Genomic DNA, 24,605 nt, shown 5'->3' with positions numbered 1-24,605 from the left:
TTCTGTGCATTGTTTTACCTCCCGTAACATCACTAGTTCTGCCAGCAGGTTTATTTTTCCTATGCATTCACTGCTGAGAATCCCAGGACCACTCAAGTAGGAGCAGGTAGGATAGTTACTTCCCAGACCAAAGGCTGTGTCCAGGACCAAATATTTTGAATCATTTTGTCTGGGTTTTTTCTTTTTTATATCGGCCTCTGCTTGATGCAGTCTCAGTTACAAATAGATTCTTCACTGAGGAAATTCAGGCACATTTAAAAATTAGCTGATTGCCGTCTCATCTGTTCATGTAATGCAGTGACTGGGACAGGTGGTCTTGTTCTGTGACTTCTAATTGTGTATGGATTTCAGTACCTTCCATATCAGATGGGTTAGTGTCTGTTCGCTGTGCTAGACAGAGGCAAGACATTTATTTCTGTAGAAGCTCTTGACAGAGCTGGACTTGGAGATGAGATTTCTTTGGAGCACATAAGCCTTAAGAAGTGATGGTGGATAAAAGCGATCATCTCATCAATTACATTTTTCTCAACACATTCAGTGTTCCGCACACTTTTTCCACTGCTCATGTGTTGTGTCAGGGAATGGTGCTGAGACTTCCATAAGGCCAGTATTCCTGACTCCCCCTCACCCCAGACCGGCAGCTTTACAGACTCTTTCTTGCGCAGGTAATTTCATAATCACGGAATAGCTAAGGTTGGGAGGGACCTTTGGAGCTTTTGCCATCTAACACAAAAGCCTGGGTGTCCACGTGAAGCTGGCTGTCCCTTGTTAATGCTGTTACCCGCCAGTACTGATGCTGCTGTAAATGACAGTTTTTAGCTGAGGTAATAATGCTACTGTAGAAGTACAGTATGGCTGTGGAGTAAAGCTGTAGTGGTGGTAAATGCCATGACGAGGCCAGCCTGCACTACTAAGGGTTGAGCTGTGTGTGCAGCGGGAGATTAGGGTGATCTCAGAATTACCACAGAATGCAAGTTTGCATCTGGGAAAATTACATGGTAGAGACCTGGAGCTAGGTTCTGTCTTCAGCCTCATGTCAAATGAGGCAGCATAGACCTATATTCAGTTGCCAGCCCCTTGTAGGTAATCTAGCTGAGCACACACCTTCAGGCACCGTGACTCCTGGAAATGTGCCCTTTACGCAGACCTCAGGGGCCTGGCCCGAGCTCGTGCTGCATCGTGTGGCAGCGGCGCAGAGCGCTGCACAGAGCTGCTGGGAGCGCCTGCCTTCGCGGCTGGCACAGGGCGCAAAATCTGCACAGCCTATTGGTCCAGGTGAGAGGTGAGATGCCTGCTTTGCTCGGGGAGCCCCAGAAGGCAGCGGTTGTGCCCCGTGGAGGCCCTGGAAGAACAAGCTGCACTTTACCGGGCAATAGGAAACTGCTGGGCGGTTGGTGGCGGCTGATTGTCATACCGCCAGGGTGACAGGGTGGGGCCTGCTGAGCTTTGTCCAGGGCCCATCGTTCAGCATTTTTATTCCACCAAGATGCGTACAGACCACGGTCCCTGTTAGTTTGTATTGAGTGCCAAGCAGGAGAGAGCTCAGATGCACTGGAAGAGAAGTGAACATTCTTCACAAAGAAGAAAAGCGGCCTTAAAGAGAGGCACGACATAAACACAGCGCAAGCGCTACCCCAGCAGAACAGGCGATTCCTCCAACGCAGCAGGAGGCTTTGCTGGCTGCCAACACGCCGTTCTGCAGGGGATCCAGGGGACGGAGTGCTGAACCCAGTCAGCGGTGCAATGGTGCAGGGTAACTATTGCCACGGGAAAAAGAGACGTGGTTTGAGTATGTTGTGTGGGGTTTGGGTTTGCTTTAAGAAAGCCAGCAGGTGCTTTGTGTAAAATTACATTCCCTTCTATGCCCTGCAGGTGCAACTGCATGTCGGTTTTGGGCACTGCATTTTGATAGAAATAGGAATTGGTTGGAAAGAGACTGGAGGAGAAGGTGCAATCAGAAAGCATAAGCCGGGATGGCAGGTTGATAGGTTAGCAAACAGCCTGTGGGGCTTCAGGCTTCCTAATGCAGTACTGAAGCGCACTGTTCACCTGTCGGAGAAGTGTGCCAGGCCCTGGACACACGACCTACGAGAAGAAATCCCCTCCTCCCATGTCCTTCTCCTGATCGATTCATATCAGCACTGAGCCTACAAGTAGTGGCAGCTGCTGTAATGACAATAACACGTAAGGATTTATACGGAAGAGAAGCTTGTCTGGCCAACCCACCTCCACTATGTCACAGTCACACAAGCTCTTTAAATTATGCTCTTAATGAATATAGTTAAAGGCAATTTACTGCATTCCCAGAAGAATTTATGTGTATATACATAAATATATAAATAAAACAAGGTCTAAATCAGTGTCCTGCAGAAGATGACAGTGCTCGGACTCCATCTGTTAACCTTGCTTTGGCTGCTGGCGCTGCTCAAAAGAAGGTCAACAGTTTTAGACCTGGAAGGTGTTTTCTGCCATGCGTTTCACTTTTACTGAACTTGGGTCAATTATTTTTCTCCCTTGAACCTCAAAATTTTTAAAACTTTGGCTACAGATTTCCATGGGGAAGTTCAGGTCCAGAAGGGACTGAACAGATTTTAAAAACTGTAGGAACGGCAGATTGTGTTCTTGCAATTTCCCTCGATACTCTGCTGTGACACAGCAAAGCTTAGAGACGCACAGTAATACTGGTAAGCACACAGAATTAGGAAGAAAACATCACAAAGTGTAAAAGAGTAAGAGAGAATTTATTTTTAATGAGAATATCAGTAACTTCATTTACACAAACTAAGGTGACCATTAATATCTTCTTTACTTAAATAAAGTCACGTTTATGCACAAAAGCACAAAATAAGCTAGCAAACTGTCACAAGAAAACTGTACTAAAAGAACCTAATTAAATTTGCTTCCATGCTAAAATCACACTAAAGAAGCATTTGATATAAATGTCCAAAGTTAACTTATGTCCAGTAGAACATTATGAAAGGACTGCCAACCTTGTAAAAACAGTAACAAAAGCCACACAGGAAAAAAAAGCCTCACAAGATTATAAGCAGCCTGTAATGTCAAACTCACTAACGCTTTTTTTTTTTTGAAGCTTTGGCATATGCTTAAAAAATGCATCCATTTTGAAAGTAGCCAGACTGTTTTCTATACCATATTGAAAAAGTTGTGCTCATCTCGGTCTGGCGAACTGAGTAATGCAACATGCAGACTGACACATGCTCAGCAGACAGCAGGATAGTGTCACAAGCGTGCTGCTCTTTTCTTAGGAAAAAATATTAAAAGGATGCAAGAAAACATGCTGAAGCAAAGCTGAGAGATGACTGGCTTTTGATGATTAAGCAGATACAGTGCAGCTGATGGAATTACGTCCTGGAGTGAAGCACGACAAAATTTGACACCAGAAGTGAAGTACTCGCTCCTCCTGTGCATTGTAAGATAACAGGGTCTACGCTAGCAGCTCTGAAATGCAGACCGAAGGCATGGGCTCTCTAACCTATGGCACATTTAAGCCAATTGTTGGGTTTGTATTCTTTCACTTAAGGCTGTATCTTGACTGAGGCTCATAAATTCACCTTCCCTTATTTTTGAGGGGAAGATATGGAGGCAAAATTATTAGAAGTTCCCTCTGCCTCACTTCCCTTTGTAATGAACTTATACTGTCAAGTCTTATCACACCACAGAGAGCAAGCAAGGGAACATATTTTTAAACTGAAGCTTTTCCAGCTACAATGATCATCTTAAATCAGCAGCTGCAATCAGTTCAGTTTCTATATGAATAACTGGGTGTCTCTTCCTGTCCTCCTCAACTCTGCTGACTCAAGGGCAATGCCAGCCTGTATACCAAAGGAAAAAAAGCTTGTTGTGACAATAAGTGATTTAATTCCATTAGGAAACAGATCATGTAATAGAGCAAAGGGCACCTGGTAGGGCTGGTAGACAGCTGGTATGTGGACTGTTGCTGGCAGTAGAAATCTTTGCACAGCTCTAGGTCCATCTGTCTGATGTGGCACCGAGAGGGGAGTTGGAAACCAACAGAGAGAAAACAGTAAACTAAAAGAAATAAGAAACAGAGACTGGGATATTGTCGGAGGGAAGTTACATGAAAATGAGAACTATTTTGGTCACTTCAGATAGAATTTAGAGCATTGTAAGTCAATGACTTGCATGTGGTTTCTATGGTGTACGAGGTACCTGATGATAAAACGACCCATCCGAAATACAAACAGAGAGGGGAAATGTTTCTCCAGCACAAGGCCAGGGAGGCAGTTTTCCAAAGCTGACAAAACCTTGTTGCACAAGCTGGGTGGCGAGGGAGGTCTAAAAATCACTGGCTGGGCAAGTCTCTGAAGAGAGGCATGTGAGGCTCAGGAAGGCCTGTGGTCTAACACTGAAGCTCTTCTTCGCTTTCAGGGAGTCGGGTGCCAGCAAGAGAGCTCTGAGCGCTGGCATGGGCCGTAGAGCTGAGAACTTCTTCAAAACTGCCCCCAGTGTGGCTTGTCCCACCAACCTTGGTCTGCAACGAGGCAAACAAAGAGAACAGCAAGTTCCTCTGCTCACACTGCAGCAAGTCCCATTTGCATTCCACCCTGTGGCTATGGCGGGCCGGGAATAGTGCAAAGCAGGCAGAGAACATGTGGGGTTGGGTTTTTCTTAGAACAAAAGCTATAAAAACAGTCAAATAAAGCAACCCTTTTCCTCCCCCAATTTCTAAACTTCTAGGCTACAATCATAAAATCTCCCAGTGGCACTTATCATCCGCTTAAAGGAACCAGTCCCTGAGTAGATCCCAGGCAGGATCCTAGCTCCTACGGGTACCCTTAGTGCAGTTCTTCACACGAGGAGTTGACAGTGGTTTCACTGTTTTTTCCAGGTCTACGCAGGCTGGACAAGAGATGGGTATTAAAATGAAGCGGCTCATTTGCTGAGTGAAGTGGCCCATCCGCCAGCAACGGTAACACAGCTGCTCTCAGAATGCATAAACCGTACCAGGATTTTGGACAGTAGAAGGAATATAGTAACCAAAGAACAAAATCAGCAGCTTGCCTCCCTTTAGGTGCTTGTAGCTACCTGGATACTGATATATAAAACTTCCCAGAGCATTTTCATGTGGGGAGGTGGGAGGAAGAGATATCAAATTACATTAATGAAATACATGACCATGTGCTCACAGGTCAGCTACTGTCAAAATGCTTCAGTTTGCTGAATTTGTAAATCTAAGAATTAAAAATACAAACCAATATGACTAAATCTCTGAAATAGTTCTTCTAACAAACACAGAGCTTTATCTAAAGATTTGGAAATGGTCAAGACGAAGTGATGAAGAGACAAAGGTGTTTTGAGTGGGTTGCCTTGGTAAGAGAGCGTTCTTTTGTGGTTTGGCTTGCTGATATGCCCAAAGTTGTTTCAAGCATGAAAATAGGGCAAAATTTTTTACTCCATCCTAGAACTGCAGCAGGACTTAAAGACAAGCTGGCATTTTTCCAGCCTGTCAGCCACTGAATGCTTAGGAAGATTAGTTTAATTAAATGAACTTTGTGTCCTAAAGTTTCCAAAGAGTTAATCCTATGTAATCCTTTGTTTCACCAGCTAGCACAGGAGCTTGCCTAGCTTGAAAGTTCAGTAGAATAAGGTAGTAGCAGGCTTGATACTTGCTCTGACAGTTTGAATCACTGTTATTAAAAGTTCCCATCTCAAGAAGTAAAAATCTGTTTCCAGTCTAGCAGGTTGTGCCAACTTTCAGAAAGTATCGGTCCGTCACTGACTTTTACAAACAGCAATATAAAATACATACATTGTCAAACGTGGTAGGCTCAGATCTTGCAGTGAAAAGGCAGCCAATGCCTAGTAAATCTACTATTAAGTTTATTTGCCAATTAAAATTCTCAGAAGAACATCGATTCGGACTCATCGGAGTGATTGTGAAAGTAGACTATTCCTGCATTATTTCAAATGACTCAGATAAGGTGCATCTGAACTTGGACACCTAAAAATCAGAAACATTCAGTTTCATCTTCTATTTGCTTTTCTGCCTGCTCTTCTGAAAACAAGAATAATGTAAGTCACTTTAATGAATGCTTCTGGCCAATACCCCAGGGTTTATGCAAACAATTAATTCATTGGCGTTCTGATTTTCAGAAAAGTTGAAGAGAATGAGGCACCCAGGTCCTGTTGATTTCCAGGGGAAGCTGAACTAATACACACTCTCCTAAGAAAGCTGGAACCCGAAGTCCAAACTCAAAGAGCAAATAAAATCAAATTTGAAATTTGACTTGTAAATACATGAAATCTGAACATCAGTTTTGGCTGACTACAGAACATTATAGGACTATTGAAGATCTGTAGCTAATACGGGGGCTGCAGGGAAGATGATAAGGCTACTGCTGTTCTTTTCCTTTTTCAGAAGCCTCTCTGGGAAGTTCTCTGCTTTTTCAGACCACAACAGAATCCTAGAATTGAAGGGACAGCCTGGGATTTCTCCCCCCACCCCCCCGGTCTTCCTATTTTTGCAAGCCTTGGAACAGAGGCAGGGAAAAGGAAGAACAGTGATGAGACAGTCCCAGTTGTCCACAGCCTACATTGGTGGCACCCAGGTCCATGGCTCCAGCTTCCTTTCTCCATTTGCAGAAAGAATACAGAAAGAAAGAAAGAATACAGAAAGAAAGAAAGAATTCAGAAAGAAAGAAAGAATACAGAAACAAAATATTCCAGAAATTGTTAGTAGGTTTGCCAATAAAGATGGACAATGAAGGTTTCATGGGATTTGGAAGATGACTTTAGACTCAAGACTTTTTGTTTTGTCCTGCTTAATTAAAGATTCCTTAAAGGATGATCTAAGAGCACTCTGAATGCTCTGTCATGGCAGCTACGAGCTGCCGTGACAAATGGTCTCCTCTAGAAGAACACCTTAATCAGTAAAATAAGATCAGGCTCCTCAAGCAGATCACTGTCAGAAGAAATGGTCTTCAGAGCTGTACAGTTTGAATTGACTTTTCTTCCTTCTGAATGACACACTGAGGTGACTGAAAACAGACACCCCTCCCTCGATGCAGAAAGGACATCACTCACATTTGTCCTTTACCCCTCAAAGCAAGGCAAAAGGCTTTAAGCTGTCTCTCTCACAGGTTAACCTAACCATAGGAGGAATGGATCTGTGGAGTCTAGAGTAGCCTAGAAACAAACTTGGGAGCTAGGAGTACTACTGAAAGCTGTGAGAGTAGGTTTAGTGACTAAATGAGTACAAAAAGTGCTCCTCTTCTCCAGCTGGTGAGTGGTGAAAAATGCAAACCAAAAAATCCATTTCAGAGCTCAGGTGTTCCAACGAGCTGCACCCTGTATCTAAATGGGTAGAAGGAACACAAAGGGATAAGCGATAGACTTCACTGCAACAGACAGGAATTCAGACCTTCCAAGCTGATGAACCCCACTGCATGAATGATTTCTCCTACAGTGAGGTTGAGTATAAAAAGCATTTGCGCCTAAGGTGAAAAGAACGAATAGGAAAGTATATACAGGCACTGAGCTGGGGCTCTGGAGGGTCTGCGTTCTGTTCTAGCTCCTCGGGATGCCCCTCATCTTCCCTGAGATGCTGCCTCCCACCTGTGAAACTGCAATGATGTTTCCTTCTCTGACACAGTGCAGTGAAGGCGACATTACCCTACACTATCATGACTGAGAAGTTGTCAGAACAGCCTATCACTAAATAAATGTGAACACTCAAAATCTGAAAATAATAGAGCAACTCTGCATTCTTTGATGGACATGCTTATTTAGAAACATAAAAATAAATCAAGCTCTCTGCTGCTTACTTTCCTCAGACACTGACTGGAAAATTTTATGGGCTGTACGATTTCACAGTGGCATGGAAAAGACAGACCTTCCCTGTGCACCTGCTGCTTCAGTTCTAGCTGTAATTTGCATTTTCTGTAAGAAGGAATGTCCTTCTGCCCCAAGTGGAAGACCATTCTCTTGCTTTTTTAATGCTTTACAAGTTTTAACACCCTCAGACATTAATCTAGTATTTTCGGTTCCCCCTAAAATGAGGGGTGATCAATTTGGCCTTTGTCCTCTGACAGACTGTAGTTGGAATGTGTTGGAATCTACGGCAGCAAAGTAAAATGCCATTTTATGAACACACTTGACTTTATCTAATGAATAAGAACCATTAGGAGACAAACCCTCTTGTTCCTGCCTTGAACGTGCCTTACTATGCAGCAAAGATGAGCTCACTGCAAATTTGCCATGCTCTGTCCTGCTGAATAAGAGCCTTAACAAGTGCTATTAGTGGTAACTGGCGACTTTGCCATCAAATCTTCCTGTCCCACAGCAAATACGCCAGTATAGTTTTGAAATTTGAGAGGAAACACATCTGCATTAAAGAAAGACGAGCTCAGTGCTAAGAACCACACAGGTACTGTGAATCACACCTGAGTTACACGGCAGCTCCCACCAGCCGAGCAAGGGGCACTTGGTGAGTACACCTCTAGTACTGGAAGGAGCGTGGCTCAGGGATGGAAGTTCACTCTGCAGGCGCGCGGCTGTGCCCGTCTGGCAGGGCACAGCACAGAGCTCATGGGGTCACACTGCCCTCAAAATCTGACCTTGCATCTGCACATGGCTCTGCCTTGCACAGCACAATCAACCGTGGGCACACCTTACGAGGTGTCTCTGCTTTCCATTTTAGTATGGCCGTATTTTTGGCATGTCTGAGACCACCTGGTTACTTTGGCAGACAACAGAAGTAATTTCTTAGTAACAAAGCAGAGAAAGACTATTTCTTTGCATATTGACTTCATTTTCCATCAGTGCTCTTGCAGTTCTGTGAAATGCCTGATGGAACAGCAAATTTAATCAGTCTCCTGTACAACGGATAGGGATAACTAAGCTGCCACACTTTAACACGCGTAGCCATGTAACTCTGCCTCTAACCTTTACCTTAAGGCTTGTGACAGTGGTCTCAACCTTCTCCTCAAACGATTTGAAAGTTGGAGAATTCCTGGGAGAAAAAGAAAGTTGAAGGAAGGAAGAAGAGTCAGTTGCAAACGTAATGGAGTAACTCCACAATTCGATCAATTCTTCCAGGCAGGACAGACAAAGGCTGGCTGGCAGCACAGGGCTATAGGCTGACAGGGTACGAAGAGTCATCTGTGCTCTGTTGTCAAATCCAATTACAGTAATCAGATGAGTATTTTTTAGCTACAAATTTGCAAAAGAACCTGCCCAGTAATTGAAACTGAACAGTGGCTGGCCTGCCTACCCTCTGATATATTTATCATGTTCTCAGAAGAACAGCTGGAAGGCGCTGGCTGTAGTGCTGCATTTCTATGGTTTTATCCGTTTGTGTTGTTGCTGTAAAGAAATTAACCTTTTTTTCAGCTGATTCGATCAAATTCATCATCTAGATAATTAAAAAGATGACAGTTCAATGTCCTGAAGCTAGGATGAAGGGGACTGGAACTACATAGGAAGCAGGTCCCAAATGCCTTTGAGGAATCCTGACCCCCCCCCACTCCATGATTTTGTGACCGCAGGTGTATCCTGCTGCTTTCAAAGACAAAGACATTAGGGAGACTGTTCCTAGGGTGCCCTTCTGACAAAGTTAAGCTTTTCTCTGACTTCCACTCCCCATAGAAAAGAACACAACACTGATTTTGGCAAAACTGTGAGTTGAACATATCTTAAAATAATAAAAAAAAAAAAAGCAAGAGCTGTGATTTTCCTTCTTAAAGCAAATCACATACTAGGTTTGCTAGCTTGCCTCACAACCGTGTTCTTTCTTTCTCCAAAACTTGAAACATCACTTCTCCCTCATTTTAAATGCATTCAATTTTTCACATTTCTTCCTGCAAACAGAACATACTGACCACAACTAATATCTGCCACTTAATATTATGAATAAAAGGCACATGCTCTTTTACAGTGAGAGTACAGATCCCCATAGAGGTCTGTACTCAAGTTGCCCCTCAGTTACTTAGATGGATGTCTCTTCCCTTTCCACAGCAGCTTCCCCGCTGCTGATAATCCCTGTCCCACGTAGGAAGACATGCAAGAAGCAGGCAAGCTGCAGTGAGTACAAAAGCTTGTCTCCTCCTCCAGCAGTTTAGCTAGCACAAAGGATTTGGGCAAATCTACAGTGAGTAAAGGGGACCTTCTTCTGGTTCTCTGCTCCTTGCTTGACAACTGAGAGCTCTATTATAGCGTACTTTGTGCTTCAGTATTAGTGAAGACTCTACAGCTCAGAAACTGTTGTCCAGCAGGGTTCCTCTTATACTTTCTTTACCATAAGAAACCAAGAGGTGACGGGATCTCTCTAAGCCCAGTGCGGTATAATGAAGCAGTTACTTAATCAAGTGTTTAGTTCTTCAGCTTTTTTTTTTTTCCCCCTCACCTGTCTATTGTGCTATATCCAGAGATTATAGGAACTACTACCACTGAAAGTGCAGAGTATCTCCTAACAACATGGCCAACAGGACGTAGTAAAACATTACATCCATTTGTTCCTATGTGAAATGAAACATAAGTGATCTTTTACCGTAACGGAGGGTACCCTCACAGTGGAACAATGAGGCAAACCCACTTTCTCTTCTGTGAAAGAAGAGCCCATGCCTCTGTGTCATCCGTGGGGAAAGGCAAACACGCGCAGGAGCCGATGCTTCATTTTGCAAAGTGATGAAGCCAATGGCTGCTAAAACTTTAGTGTTCCAGTTCAACCTCTTTGCACATTCTGGGAACTTAGCAGGAACACGATGATGGCCTCTATTTCTGCAAATACATTTACATCATATTCCCCACCAGGTTGAGTTAAACTGACCTTAATTTCAGGAAATGGCAAATGAAAGCCAGTTGGGAAAATAATGCAGATTTACTTTTGGGTTCTGTTAAATAGGTGACAAACTTTTCATAGGGCAAGAAGGGTCAAAAGGAGAGAGAAATTGAGTTTTATGACTTACATTTGACCCATAGGTCCCACTGGTGAATGCTTGCCTTAAACCATCCACCTGCTGAAGGTGAATGAATTAGCATCCATCATGTAGTTAGGAGATTTGTTTTGCCCACATACTTGGCAGGGAGTGGGGATATTCATATATTTAGAGGCTGAGGGGATAAAAAGAAAGCTGAATCCTAATTTTATTGAAAACAGTCAGAGCTTTATTTGAACAGACATCAATATTTGGCTGCAGTCAAGTAAAGCATGATTATAGCCATTAAAATATGAAAGCACTCATATAAAATCCCTCTATAGGAGCATGAGCCAAAGCCTGCTGGAGTGGAAAGCATCTCTGACATTAATGGGCTTTGGATAACATTCTAGAGACAGCAAAACAACGGAATTTCAGATTCGGTAATACAGACCTGATAACAATCAACCACCCAAATACATCTCAGAACTGCTTCATTCACTCAAAGGCTTGTACAAGAGATTAAACAGTTAATACAATTAAAAGGAAAAACCACAGATGGACTGTCCTGCAGCCCTTATCTACATGAATAACCTTAATTGACTGAAGTGGGACTATTCATCCAGCTCAAAACTGTAGGATCAGGATCAAAGTACGCAAATCCCCCCTCATTACACTGTTGAACATCACCATAGCAAATTGAATATGGGTAGCATATTACCTCATCGCAGGCATGCTTATGGAATGGCGAATAGAGTAACTGTGGGATGAAAGCAAAAGATAAGGGAAAAAAGGTGTAAGATCCAGTCTGCAATATGATTATAACATGTAATTTTAATTTTTTTTAATTAACGTTAATATCTCTCTCTCTCCCTCTTCAAGAGTACTGATACTCTCCCTCTCCTGATGGCAACAGCTTGTCAAACTCACCTGTGAATTCCAGCTCACTTTCAGCACCGAAGATCTTACCACTACTTTCTCATGTCAACTGATCAGCAATTTAACCGGGCTCAAAAGAATGATGCAAAACAGTTCCTGGCAATATCCATTTAAATGATGCAGACCCCTGTCATCTACTGAGACATGCAACATGAGACAGAGGAACAGAGAGCTACCTCCATGTTCTGCAGTGGCTGGCGATAAGCTCTGTTGGGTGAGTACAGCGCACCTCAGGCCTGTGAACGTACACAGAGCTGGTTCAAGGCAGTAGGTACACAGGCAATTGCCTGCCTTTGCTGCACATACAATATAGACAGGCCAAACAGCCAGTGCCAACCCCCAATTTGTATAGGCTCCTAACAGGCTACCTAAACAAGGGGTTTCTTCAGCCAGAGAGGCAGCTGCTGCTGTCCCTGTCTCTCTAGGATGTTTCACCTCCTCCTTCACACCTCACCCCTACCAAGGGTGGAAAGCTGTTTTCCACAGCTCTCATCCAGCTCTCCTTGCTGCACTTCCCTCCTTAGACTTCTCAGCAGCAAGAGCATCAGAAGGTTGGCAAGTGAAGGATGGAGCCTCTGCATCACTGAAGGATCCCCAAATGCTCTTGCACACCTCCAGCCCTGCAGATGGCCACTAACCGCTTGACTTGTATTCGTCACATTCTTCTACCTGAGCCACCAAAGCAACTCTGCTATCGTATCGTTGCCTATTCCCTACTGCTGGGAAGCATCAAGCCTGTTCTGAATATGAATCTTTATTTGAAGTAAGAACTGGCCATAAGTACATTTCGATCTGAACACTGTAAGTAAATTGTGCACTGCAAGGGTATGTATCGTTTCAAAAATTCCTGCATGGCTACTTTCAGTGTTGACTGACAGCTGCAGCCTGGTCTGATTGAGAGCAGTGAGATCTTGCCTTTAAGGGACACTAACATTTGGTTGCCATCAAGCAAAGCGTGATTATGGCATTAAAAATGAAAGCTCTCATATAAACAGCACATATGTTTGTTCTAAACTGTACAAATTCAGAGCAGGGCTGTGTCCAGATATACACAAAAGATGTGGTTTTTTTCCAGATTAAAGATTCAGAAATGGGGGAGAGGGGGCAGGGGGGAGTAAAGAGCTGTCTGGCAAGCAGGTGAGACAGAAATTTTATACAAACTGTTCGGTGGTGTGTATATTTTAAGGCTTCTGCTAAGCTCAGATATACAAGAACTGACAGCAGACAATTGAATGTTTTCATGTTCAATTTTTCACATAATTTTTCAGACTTACAAAAGATTAGCCCAAACATTTCACAAGTGCAGCAAATCTTTAACAATCCTAGTTAAATTAAACAAGCATGCTTGCCATTTTAGTCTTGAAACACATGACAAATAGGCAAAAATAAGAATTTGGAAGTATTTCAGCATAGGCTGCTCCTCTTCTAATAGCAAAACATTCCAAATACGAAGGTTTAAGAAAGAAGATTACATTGTGCCAAATTAAACTCGCACAGCTGAGAGATGGCATGTGACAGACAATCTGAATACTAAGTGCACATTTCACTGAGTTCATCTTTTAATTCCTCTAAAGAGGTAAGGAAGCCAGTTACAGGAACAGTGACAACATCTTCTTTTACTAGAAGCCTAAAACATTAAGCTTTTTTAACTGTGACGGTGATCAGTGCAGAGGGAGAGAACAGAGATCCTTACTAATAGAGGTTGCTAAATGTTACATTTTGGTTTCATGTCAGAGTGAGATAGGAAGGTCAACCTATCCCCCATTTTGAAGTCGTCTCAGCGAAATAAGAACCCCCGTTGGATTACTTCGCTGAACAGAAAAATTGTTGAGCTGTCCCATGCCCTGGCGATGCCACACGGCCAGAGGGACTGCAGGGGATTTGGGGATGTTCAGCCCCTCTGCTGGGTGAACTGACGTAAAGTCAGACTGCTTATAGAATCTTTCAGCACACATAAAATCATTTTATAATTCATCATATATTGAAGTGCTTTACAGCATCAATAAATTCAAGCTCTAAATATAAAGAACCCTTTTAATCATGTTAAGAACTTGGCCTACTGTTGGAAATTTCCCCAGGACTCAAGACTTTTAAAGACTCACCATGTACACTTCATGACTAATATACTTTTGCTTTACTGAAGAAGAGGTATTTAAATTCTTTATACAATCTTTATCAAACTCTGCTGGCTGAATAGAATTTTTACTGAGCACTTGCTGTTTATGTTCCAACCTCTGACAGAAAAAATATGTTGAGAGAATGGGATTACATACAAATAGGTTTTCCCAAGAGCAACGTCTTTTGAATGTGTTCATTATTTCAGTTTGAGACTCATCTACTCAAGAGCAAGGCAAACACACTCTAGCCAGTTAGTCCAGTCCTTTCCTCATTATAGCTCACCAAGCTGTAAAAATGAGGCATTACAGTGTAAGTAACATATGTTTTTATCATATATAACGATGCTGAAAGGAAAGAGGTTACTGCATTACATACATTCCATAAAACAAATCCTGTCAAATACAGAGGCAGTATTCAAGGAGAGTAATGTGTCTTACCCAATTGAATGCGATCTGTGGTGGATGCACAAGGGAAAAAAAGCAAGAGTTAAAAGTATTATGAAAATGTAACAAAAATATACATATATATCTGTGGCATGTCAAACTGCCCGAGGAGAAAAATAAAGTAATTTGCATTCAAATCTTGATGCTGGAATTCACATTAGGATGTGGACCAGTTGAGATTCCTTCAAAGCAAAAATTTTCACACACTCCTTCACTACGCAGTCACCTATTCTCTGTGCAACAAAGAACAGAAGTTTTGTCTGCTAAACTTTGTGTTCTCTTCATCAGATCAGATTTAAACCATGCTATCTGGTTTCCCTCCCAAAATCCTACCTTAATCTCCTGAAAGACAAAGTTGAGGCGAACTGGAATTGTAGATGTGCATCAGCAGCAAATGCCTTTTTTTTTCCTTCTGGATTTCTTAATCATCTCTCAGTTGAGAAGGGTATGGAAAAAATAAGGGGCTTTTAATTCCTAAAATGACATTTTCTAAAATACTTCTTCCTTGTTGAAAACAATACTTGAGGTGCTTTGACACTGTTTTCTAGCTCACAAGAAACTTAATTAAGGCAGCAGAACTGGGAGAGGCACACTGATATACAATATTCAAAGGATGTCATTAAGGTTTCCAAAGTTGAGAAACGATGAGGCAGACAGCCTCTCCTTCATCTGTGTGTTACTGATGTAGTCCTTAATTACAGACCACTTCAAGGGAACACCTGCCTCATGCAGTGAGCCAGATAGGTGGTGCACACTTAATGAACATCTCTTCAATACTTATTTTTCACACCCTTTTTCAATGTGTGGTGTGATGCATTATTTACTGCACAATATTCATACCTTCCTCTGAAGAAAAGCATTGATTTCTTCAGGGTTATTTACAGGGCTCATCATTATGTATATTGGTGCTTCTCAAACATTCATGGATTTATCTTCAGAATACGTTTCTGCTTAGACAGGCTTAAGTAGTACTGTTGTCATAGGTAGCCTGCTTTTGCTAGCTGCTGACTCCCAGTAACAGCCACCCCCTTCTCCATGTAATACAGATACTTGTACAGCCATATGGTGGGGAAACTGGCGTTACTGCAGAGCTCTAAGAACCAGCACAAAGGAAGGGGCAAGTGTCAGTAGAAATGAGAGAAAACAATTGCTTCAGCCATCAGCAAAAGACATGCTTATGAAATTACATTGTGAAGCAAGACAATATTAGTATTTCCTTTATAGGGGATATCAGAGACACAGAGGTTTATGAATGGTACTTTGGGGTATGACAGCTGCACTATTTCAAGGAGTTCAGCTCCCAGTGAGTTCAGCAACAGTTTTAAATGCCCAGAACATCCCTAGATCATGGAAATCCTGGAAATGCCCAGCAAAAGGCTGTGCAAAACCTCCACCACAACAGAAAACCCAAAAAGGCACAACAATAAAGGCACAGCAAAGATCAACTCCCACAGCACTAAAGCAGGTTAATTATACCTGAGCCATCTCCAACAGATATTGGCCTAACCTGCTTCTAAAAACCTGCAATGACAGAGACTTCACAGCCTTCAGAAATAACCTGTGCCCCTGTTCAGCTGTATAGCTGAATGCTCTTTCTGTTCTCACATTAACTTAGTACATCCTCCCTCTCCTTTCAGATTCAGCCACATTTGTCTACCCTAAAAGCCAACTCATTCAAACACTTTCTGGCTGTATTTTCTGAAGCAGATTTAAAAAAAAAAATTTATTTTCTCCCTATTCCTTCCAGTTCATCTACAGAGTCCAGCTACATACTCCAGCTGAGTCCTCATCAGAGCTGAGTAGAGCAATTCTCTCCCAGATCCTACAGATAACACTCCTGTAATGCTTGCTGGGATAAGGTGTGTATTAGCAATGACGGCACGACAGCTTTGACTCCTGCTACATTTGTGAGCCACTAGCCTAGCACTTGCTAGGCCCTTGTCTGCACAGCCACTGCCCAGTTGGCTGGTCAGTGCTCCTCATCTCTGCTTTTTATGTTTTTCCCTGTCAGTAAAGCACCTTACACTTTCCCAAACACTGCATTTTATTTTACCATTTAAAATAAATCTGAATTCCAATCCTGCTGTCTATAGTGCTTGCATTCCCTCCCACTGAAGTCATCTGGGCATTTTAAGTGTACGTATGATGCCGTCATCTAAACCTGTAATGGAAATGCTGAAGAGTAACAGACTCAGAACAGATGCCTGCAAAATCCTGCATTATGGTGAGCTACTGAGACCTATTCTTTGAAAATAATTTTCAACTCCCTATGCCCTCTTCCTGCTAAAGCAGTAACACCTAAACTGTAGTATTTCTCTAGTTCACTTACAGGAGCGAAAACAGTATGGACAGTCTTATCAAAGTCAAGCTCTATCACATCTCCTGCCTCCCCTCCGTCCTCTATGACAGGTGCTGTCAGTTCAAGATAATTGTTCTTGACAAACCCTTTTACATTTTTCCCATCTTCTACCTTCTAGATGCTTAGAAAATACGAGGGCTAATGCGTTCCCCCAGTATCTGTTCAGTATTTCCCAGAACTTCCCTTGCCCCTTTCCAGAGGGATGAACTTTGCTTTCTTCCACCCTTCTGGGACCTCATGTGCCTTCTGTGCTGATTCTCATCATCTCTGAGGGGCACGTTCAACTGCCACAGTTGTAAACCCAGGTAATCCCTCCCTGCAGTCTTCTGCCTCTTTCCACATGTGCTTTCCAGCTCCTGGCAGGAATGAGGCATTATATTACCCTTATTCATCTTCAGAGCTGGCCCATCCCAGGCACTGAATTTGAAAGGGGTCTGTGTGATCATGTAATTAAAGAAAATGTATGAGACAGTTGAATGAAGGATGTATAAGTAGTATAACTGGTGACATCCTAATTTGCATGCACGCCTTTGTTAGCTTAATCTTTAAATGCATTTACTTGGGTAGTAGTAATGTATGTAGCAGTGTGCATGTAGTACTGTAGTGTATGTAGTCTCCTTTTATATTTTTTTTTAAGCAAAAAAACCAAATCAGAAAATCGCCCACTTGGTATCACAATTTCTAAAAAGGCCACCAGCAGGGCTCAAACTCTTAGATCCACATAGACAGCTGAAGAGCAGTCCAGCAGTATCACATGAAAAGATCCAAACTCTACCAGTATGCGAAGAAGCAAGGGATAAATACCCCCAATGTCCTATCAATGTCTGTGCTCTATGTGGCACGAGCCATATTGAAATGTCAGTGTAACCTCTACTGAGAGATCTGAGCCCACGTTACTGCCCTGTGAGTGACCTGGGACTCGCCTTTTCACCTTTGTCTTCCTTATACATGTCAGAAAATGTCAGAGGAGATAACATGAGTTGGGGGTGGAGGGACAACAAAAAGTCCTGATGGCATATCATTAATCACGAGAGTGATTAATGAAGAATCTATTATCTTAACTACATTACTAGTGCCTGGTTTGTATCCCAAAGCAGAAGGATGTGTATACCAGTTTTATACGCATTTCTGCTATTTCTAGTAACATGATAATATTAAACAGAATGCATTACAACTGTAAAGAAACCTTAGAAGCACTAATAATTTAAAAAAAATTTAGAAGATGTAAAAGGCTAATGATTATTCATGCACAAAATGAATTAGAGTTGCGACACTGGGAAGCTGGGTTGAGGATGAAAGAGAAGCACAACAGCTGCATGAAAAGCACTTTGTCCCAAGAGGGTGCCTTCTCTGTTCTCTGGGATACACAGATTTTTGTCATTTTTCTTTCTTCCTTGTAGATTTCATCTTCTTGAATTCTAACACAGCAAAACAGCACATTTGGGGGAGTTCCTGGGAGCTGTGGCCCGTTCCTGATATATGATATTTTAGTAAATATTTTTAGAGATAATGCAAGATTAAATATCTTTCAGGTTATTAATTAAGACCCTGCATCTTCACAACAGAAATGTGTGTTTCATGTGGTACTCTGTATAGCTGACATAGCAGGCAGCCTGGAAAGCACAATTTTGTTTCACAGAGAAAGCAGGCTTCAATATTTAGAGTCAGACTGACTACAAGCCCTCTCAAAATCACCATCATGATAGGCAGGGGGTAAAGGCCAAAGAAACCAGACTGCTGAACATACTGGCAATTATGATGACCATCTGGATTTTAGAAATCAGTTTCAAGTGTCTGTGCTGAATGAAAGCAGAACAGGGATTTGCATCTGGATGCCATTGGTGGCTATCAGCCTTAATGCCTGACCAAGATAATTTAGCCAGAGTCTGATGTGTGTTTAAATCAGCATTATGGGAGGGGGCAGTGATAATCCGTATATTAGATCACTGAAATAAAATTATTTGGATTAGCAAAAAAGCAAGCAAACAATGAAACAAAGGACGCATGTCCCTTTACAGTTTACTCCCCCAAACGTGGCTGGCACTGCAGTGGGGGAGGGAAAGATTTTTACAGTCAGGTCATTTAAGTGATAAGATTTACAGTGTGACCCTACACAGAACTGCACCTGCCCAAGTTAAGCCAAGACCTCAGGCTAGCTTTGTTTCTGAGGGAAGCATACCGACCATTACACCAGATTTAGGATGTTCAGCAGATGCAGAAGGCCCAAGTCATGCCATGATTTATGTAACTATGGGATACTCTCCCAAGAAACTCTCCTAACTAAGAACTTAACTGAAACCAGTAAGCATCCACAAAAAATGGCAGAGCTGGTAGTTCATATTTTCCTGAAGAACTCCCAACCAGTTTCAAGGTAATCATTTCAATCAGAGAAAGCTACTACTAGAAGCAAGCTTCTCAATCAAAATGTTTATGGACTTAGCCTCTGCTTTGAGCCCTTGGCTAAAGGGCTAATGGGATAAATACCACCCATCTGCTTTCCAAGCGCTAGTCAGAAGCATGATCATCATGGGGGTGGGGGTTGATACTGATTGGTAAGACAAAGGAATTTGGTAACAGTGATTAATTAAGGGAAATGTTAAAGGAAAAACATGCTCTATTACAGTGAAGACATTTCTGCCTTTGCAGTTAATCTCACACACTATGCAAAGCACAGGCAACAGGACCTGAGAAGTACTGAACTGTCAGCGTCATCCTTCCCTCTCTGATCAAGAGCCTGCGTTCAAGGTATTTGCACACAAACTCTTTGTCACTGCTGTAGGATCTCAAGCATGGAAGCAACAACAGGACCTGTTCACTGAGCAGTGGGCTTGTCTTTGTTACAGGAGAAAAAGTTGGGAAAGAACAGAAAATGAAGCAGAGGATGTGTCGGTGCCACATGCAGCACACACGTCTCATGCACTTCTCAAAAATGCAAAATACAACTATGAATGCAGGGAAGGCAGTAAGAATAAGCAAAGGTAGGAAAAGGCTTGTGAAAGCAACTCATGCAACTGTAGCCTCAGCCTGAAAAAGCGCTAAGTTAAGTGAAATACAATAAAACCACAGGAAATCATGAGTGACATGAAGGACGGCAGAAGGACTACACTCACTGTTCCTCATAATGGAAGAGCCAGAAGGCATCAAAGGGAAGAGCAGGGAGACTCAGAATAGGGAAAGATTGAACAAACAAATAAACCATGCACTTCTTTACCACATTACTATCTATTCATCTGGGGAGACGTGAGGTGTTATGAATGTCAAAAGCTCATACAAGTTAAAATAAATTTAAAAAAAAAATAATGGAGAAAAACCTTTCAAAGACTTTTAAATGAAAGCTCAAACCTCTGTTTTAGAAAGTTTTCAGTTTTCAGATTGCTGAATGCTAAAAAAATGTACTAGGAAAATGTAACTGCATGCCTCCTTATTCCTATGGATGTTTAACTGTATCGAGTCAAATAATTCTTGGTTTATGTTCATACCCTGGTTGCAAGTCTCTCACTAGATTTCCATTTTAAACTGCAATATGGAAAAAGACATTGTAAAGCAGATCATACAGTGATGAAGATTTTTGTTCTTTAGTTTCACCTAGAAAAACAGTAGTACTTCTGCAGAGGGTTTATTAAGCTGTATGTAAAAGGTAGGGATAAAGGAGGGACTCTAAAGATTTCTTAAGATTCAGATTGAGAGTAAAAAAGTGGAAAAAAAAAGTTTTACCTGCCAACAACTATGCTTCAGCCATTTGCAGCACAAAAACCCCACCATATATATTTGTAATACTGTTAAATGGATTCACACAGATCTTAGGATACGGTTACCTCTTAGATTGCAAAATGACCCAAAAATGAGTACATACCAATATCTCTAATACATGAGACCCTAATTCTGCAGCTCAAACAAGACATTGTAGAGTTGCCCTTGCCCATTTATTTCATCACAAAAAATCAACTCCCTAAAACACCTGAGAAGAAGTTTTGTAATCCTGCTACCAGGGTGAAAACTGAAGTGCTGGTTTACAACGTACAATTTCTTCATTTATGCCCTCATTCTGAGGAACTTTAAGACCGACACTTTTAAACATACATCAACATATAAAGCCTGACATTTAAGTTGCATTTAAGTGACAGTTCTCCTGACCTCAACTCCTGTTACTGTCATCATACCTATTTTCATACATAAAACTGCAGAACTTTGCCTGTGTACATCTTGACAAAGCTGATAAAAAATAGCCTGAATTTTTTTTTTTATTTATTTATCTTTGCACAAGCAGCTCCAAGGCAGGCTTGTTTTCTTCAAATGATGTTGGTCTCCAGAATCCATGTATGAACAAAATCGGGTTAACAGAGATCTAACAGCATTTTTTGTTCCATTTTACTTGTACCTTTCCTTAAGCTTACAAAGTTCTTCCAAAAGGATTTCAAATTGCATTTTTATTTTTAACCAGGACTCAAATAAGTTTATCTTCATTCATCGCTATCCCTTCTTTTTGGTAGAAACCGTGACTGTTATAAAATACTCTGACTAGAAAATACTTGAACCTTTAAAACACTAATGTAGAAGGAAAAGAAGACGATTTATACTTTTTGTCCTCAAAATAAGACCAGAGAAGCAGCAGATCCCTATACCTCATATCTCCGAACTTCTTGCTGATAGCAGTTCCTACATTGCTGATAGCTGCTGTTGCTTTTTGTCCTGCATGGCTCAGGGTGTCATGTGTTTTCTTGTAACTGGAAACAAAAAACAGAACAGAAATAGTGGTAAATATTAAAAAAGAGAGGCTGAAATTCCGTGAAATTAATTCCCTTTTCCCTATTTCCACATCTTAAAGTCCTATCTGCTGAAACATTAAGAAACATAACTACTGTAGCACAAAAATTACAGAGATGCCCACTTCTGCACAGCTTCCTAAACACAGTTTAATCCTAATGTGAGTAAAATGCCCTCCAGAGCAATCCTTTGCTGTGACTCTCCCCCTTGCAGATAACATCCCCTGAGTGGGTCAGCACAAGCTGTTTAGAAGTAGAATGCAGTGATTTTTTGAATACCCGTTTGATCCATTTTCAGTACATTTACATCAAATAAGCATTCTCACAGCTGACACCAACTCGGGTAGCAAAATCTGCTGTCTAAAGCATAGAAAAGAATCAGGACATATATCTCTGCTCTTTCACACATATACCTATTGGGTACATTTAAAAGATGCACTTCAAAATGATGTGTTGATATTTCACATTAGACAAATTAAATCTGTTTCCATGTTCTACAATTTTACTTCTTTAATTTCTTTAAAGGAAGAAGGTTTTGGGAGAGGCAGAGAAAGGTGTAAAAATCTAGACAGCGAATGCATATTCTGAATAGAACTGAATCCTTTTAGAAGTCACTCATTTCATGTATAGCATGCACATTCAAACACAGAATCATCTTAATTTACTGATCCGAAACGTATGCTCTGACCCACACAGACCCTTCAGCAGAGTCAAGTTGCATACTCAGAGTAATCAATAAGCTTTTCTGCACAGATGCTTTTTTGCTGAGCAAACTAACTCTGAGCATGGCAGAGGCTTCCTTCCAAGTAAATTATCTGATACTCCCAGTGACGCAGACAAGCTCAGAATTAGGAGTACTGACCTAGTAACAAAAGGAGAGCGCACTATAATCAGTCTTGTATCCTGTGGTGTGTGTTGGCACACAAGAATTGAAGAAAAGATCATGAAAGATTCAGAAATACGATTCCACTGGTTCTACTTCTCCTTTGAACAAAATCTGTAAGATTGCAAATGTGTACCAAAATACACTGGAGATTAACAAAAAAATTCCACTGCCTAATTCCTGAAACAGAATATTTTCTTCTTACTTTTAGGTATATGAAAGCAATATAAATTTGTGGAGGCAGGAGGGGAAATAAGAGAAGATTAACATTTGCAATACGGCACATCACATTTTGTGTCTGGTCCTAGCAGTACCTACTGCTGAAGGTCTTCTGTTGAGGACTGTGTTTTACAAATCACAAGGTAGAAGGCAGCTGCTGAGTAATGCTCGATTCTTTCAGTCAACAGTCTATCAGCAATTAATTTTTCCCAACACAAATACGTTGATTTTACATTCCTAAGCCACAAAATATCTTACGTAGTACTGACCTAACAAGTTCTGAAACTGCCCGGTGAAATGGCTCGCCCTATGCAGGTGCTTTGTCCCTGTTTTCACTGACTAGCAGGCAGCCTACAGGGAGCAACTTAGACCAGGATACCCAATATCTAGAAAACTGGAGTCTTCTGGGAAATATGTAACTGTATATACCTGTATTCTAGGAAATACATCAAGAATAAGCCGACTCAATCACATGCACCATACTGAATGACAACAAGGGCTAAAACATTGCAACAGTGATAGAAGGAGCACAAATTACAATTAGAAAGGTAGGAGCACTGGTTATGCCTGATTTATTTCTTCTGGCAGAATACAAGGACAACCAAAAAGATTTTTTTCCCTTCGCCTTGGACATAGCAAGATTGCAATGCTCTTACTTCACTGAGGCCTGTGTGCGTATGTGTTTTTATATATGTAGGCATTTCTTAAGATGTACAAGTCTTTATACATTTTCCTAAGAGAGAAGTTTCCTAAACCACTCAGCACAAGTGGAATTTTGCTGATGACAAAATGAAGTCCACAGCTTAATTTCCAGGCCTAAAAGGTCCTTGGTAGCAGAACCTATTTATGTACAGGTTGACCATACCTAGTAAAATACTTTGCAGATAGCCTTCTGAACTAATTTTTTTAAAAAAGGTACATTGGAGTTCATTTTTTTCACAGGCCTCTTTAGCCGTATGAAAAAACCATCTCCATATCTTACTTTTCTGCTGCAGGTTCTTCACACTTCATAAAACTGTTAAGAGAAGAGTCCCAAATGCCCCACACAGCAGACAGACTCAACTTCAATTGAGAAACATCAGAGTCCCCTACATATTTCTGAACATTACATTGGTCGGAAGGCACTTTCTGGGAATTGGCTGAAATGACACTAATTTTGGCATTCCAACTAATATTGTGTTTTCTCTGTAAATCCCATAAACCCAACAGCCTCCCCAGTATCTCCACTAGCAAGGAAGACATGGAGACTGCATTTACGTCCCTAATGCTTTTGACATTACATAACAGCGTAAATCCAGCTAAGACTGTTACACAACTGGTCTTTTTTCAGCACCAACTTCAGCAAAAATGACCTTTGACATGAACCTCCCCCCCGGCAATGCTGAAGAAGAGCTTTAAGGAACAAAAAAACCCCAACAAAGGTAAAAATGCAGTGTAACATGCAACACCTGTCAGCAGAGACAAGAAACAGTAGTTTGCACTTCAGTAGAACTCACTGGTAGCTTAAAAATCAAGCTCCCCACCTTTGTCTCTCCAGCATTATACATATCACTATGCCTTCTTCATAAATAATCATTCCACGGAGCACTTGTGGTAGTTAGTTATGTTTTGTATTGCTATACAGCACAGTATTTTGGCTCAGATGTTTTTATCATCATAGTTATGTCAAATTTACAGCATTCATTTGACACCTTGCCAAACACTCTGGTAACAATGATCTCCAACATATCCTCTCTGACTTCTGGGAATCTTCTCAATTGTATGTAGGATCAATAATCTCAGCCAGCAATTTTCATATCTTCGTGTAACACACACCAGTTTGCAGTTTCATTTTAATTCACTGAACAGCTTACATAACTTTCAGAAACCTTTAAGAGCAGAAATAAAGTTGGATATTCCAGGTAAGACCTACTAACATTTATTCATTGGAAAAAGTGCCGTACGTATGCCTTAAGCCCTCCTAACACCACCAACTGCTCCAACATG

At 41.5% G+C, this 24,605-nt stretch overlaps 1 protein-coding gene across 3 annotated transcripts in view; it reads right to left on the bottom strand.

Annotated features, from left to right (window-relative positions):
* Positions 1-2,722: 2,722 nt before the first annotated feature.
* Positions 2,723-24,605, bottom strand: part of TPD52L1 (TPD52 like 1) — a 57,377-nt gene continuing 35,494 nt past the window's right edge. The window contains exons 4-8 of one of the 3 annotated variants that reach the window (XM_075087557.1): positions 21,377-21,478; positions 14,390-14,404; positions 11,617-11,655; positions 8,932-8,992; positions 2,723-4,513 (exon numbers count right to left, since the gene is read on the bottom strand). In XM_075087557.1, coding sequence (XP_074943658.1) covers positions 4,382-4,513; positions 8,932-8,992; positions 11,617-11,655; positions 14,390-14,404; positions 21,377-21,478 — 349 coding nt within the window. In that variant the 3' untranslated portion in view covers positions 2,723-4,381. The remainder of the gene's footprint in view (positions 4,514-8,931; positions 8,993-11,616; positions 11,656-14,389; positions 14,405-21,376; positions 21,479-24,605) is intronic. The other 2 variants (XM_075087558.1, XM_075087559.1) reach the window with 2 other exon arrangements.

The sequence above is a fragment of the Phalacrocorax aristotelis genome, chromosome 3 (genome assembly GCF_949628215.1).
Source record: "Phalacrocorax aristotelis chromosome 3, bGulAri2.1, whole genome shotgun sequence".
NCBI lineage: Eukaryota > Metazoa > Chordata > Aves > Suliformes > Phalacrocoracidae > Phalacrocorax > Phalacrocorax aristotelis.
Note: the sequence above shows the minus strand (reverse complement) of the source record. Positions and strands in the feature narration are given on the sequence as shown.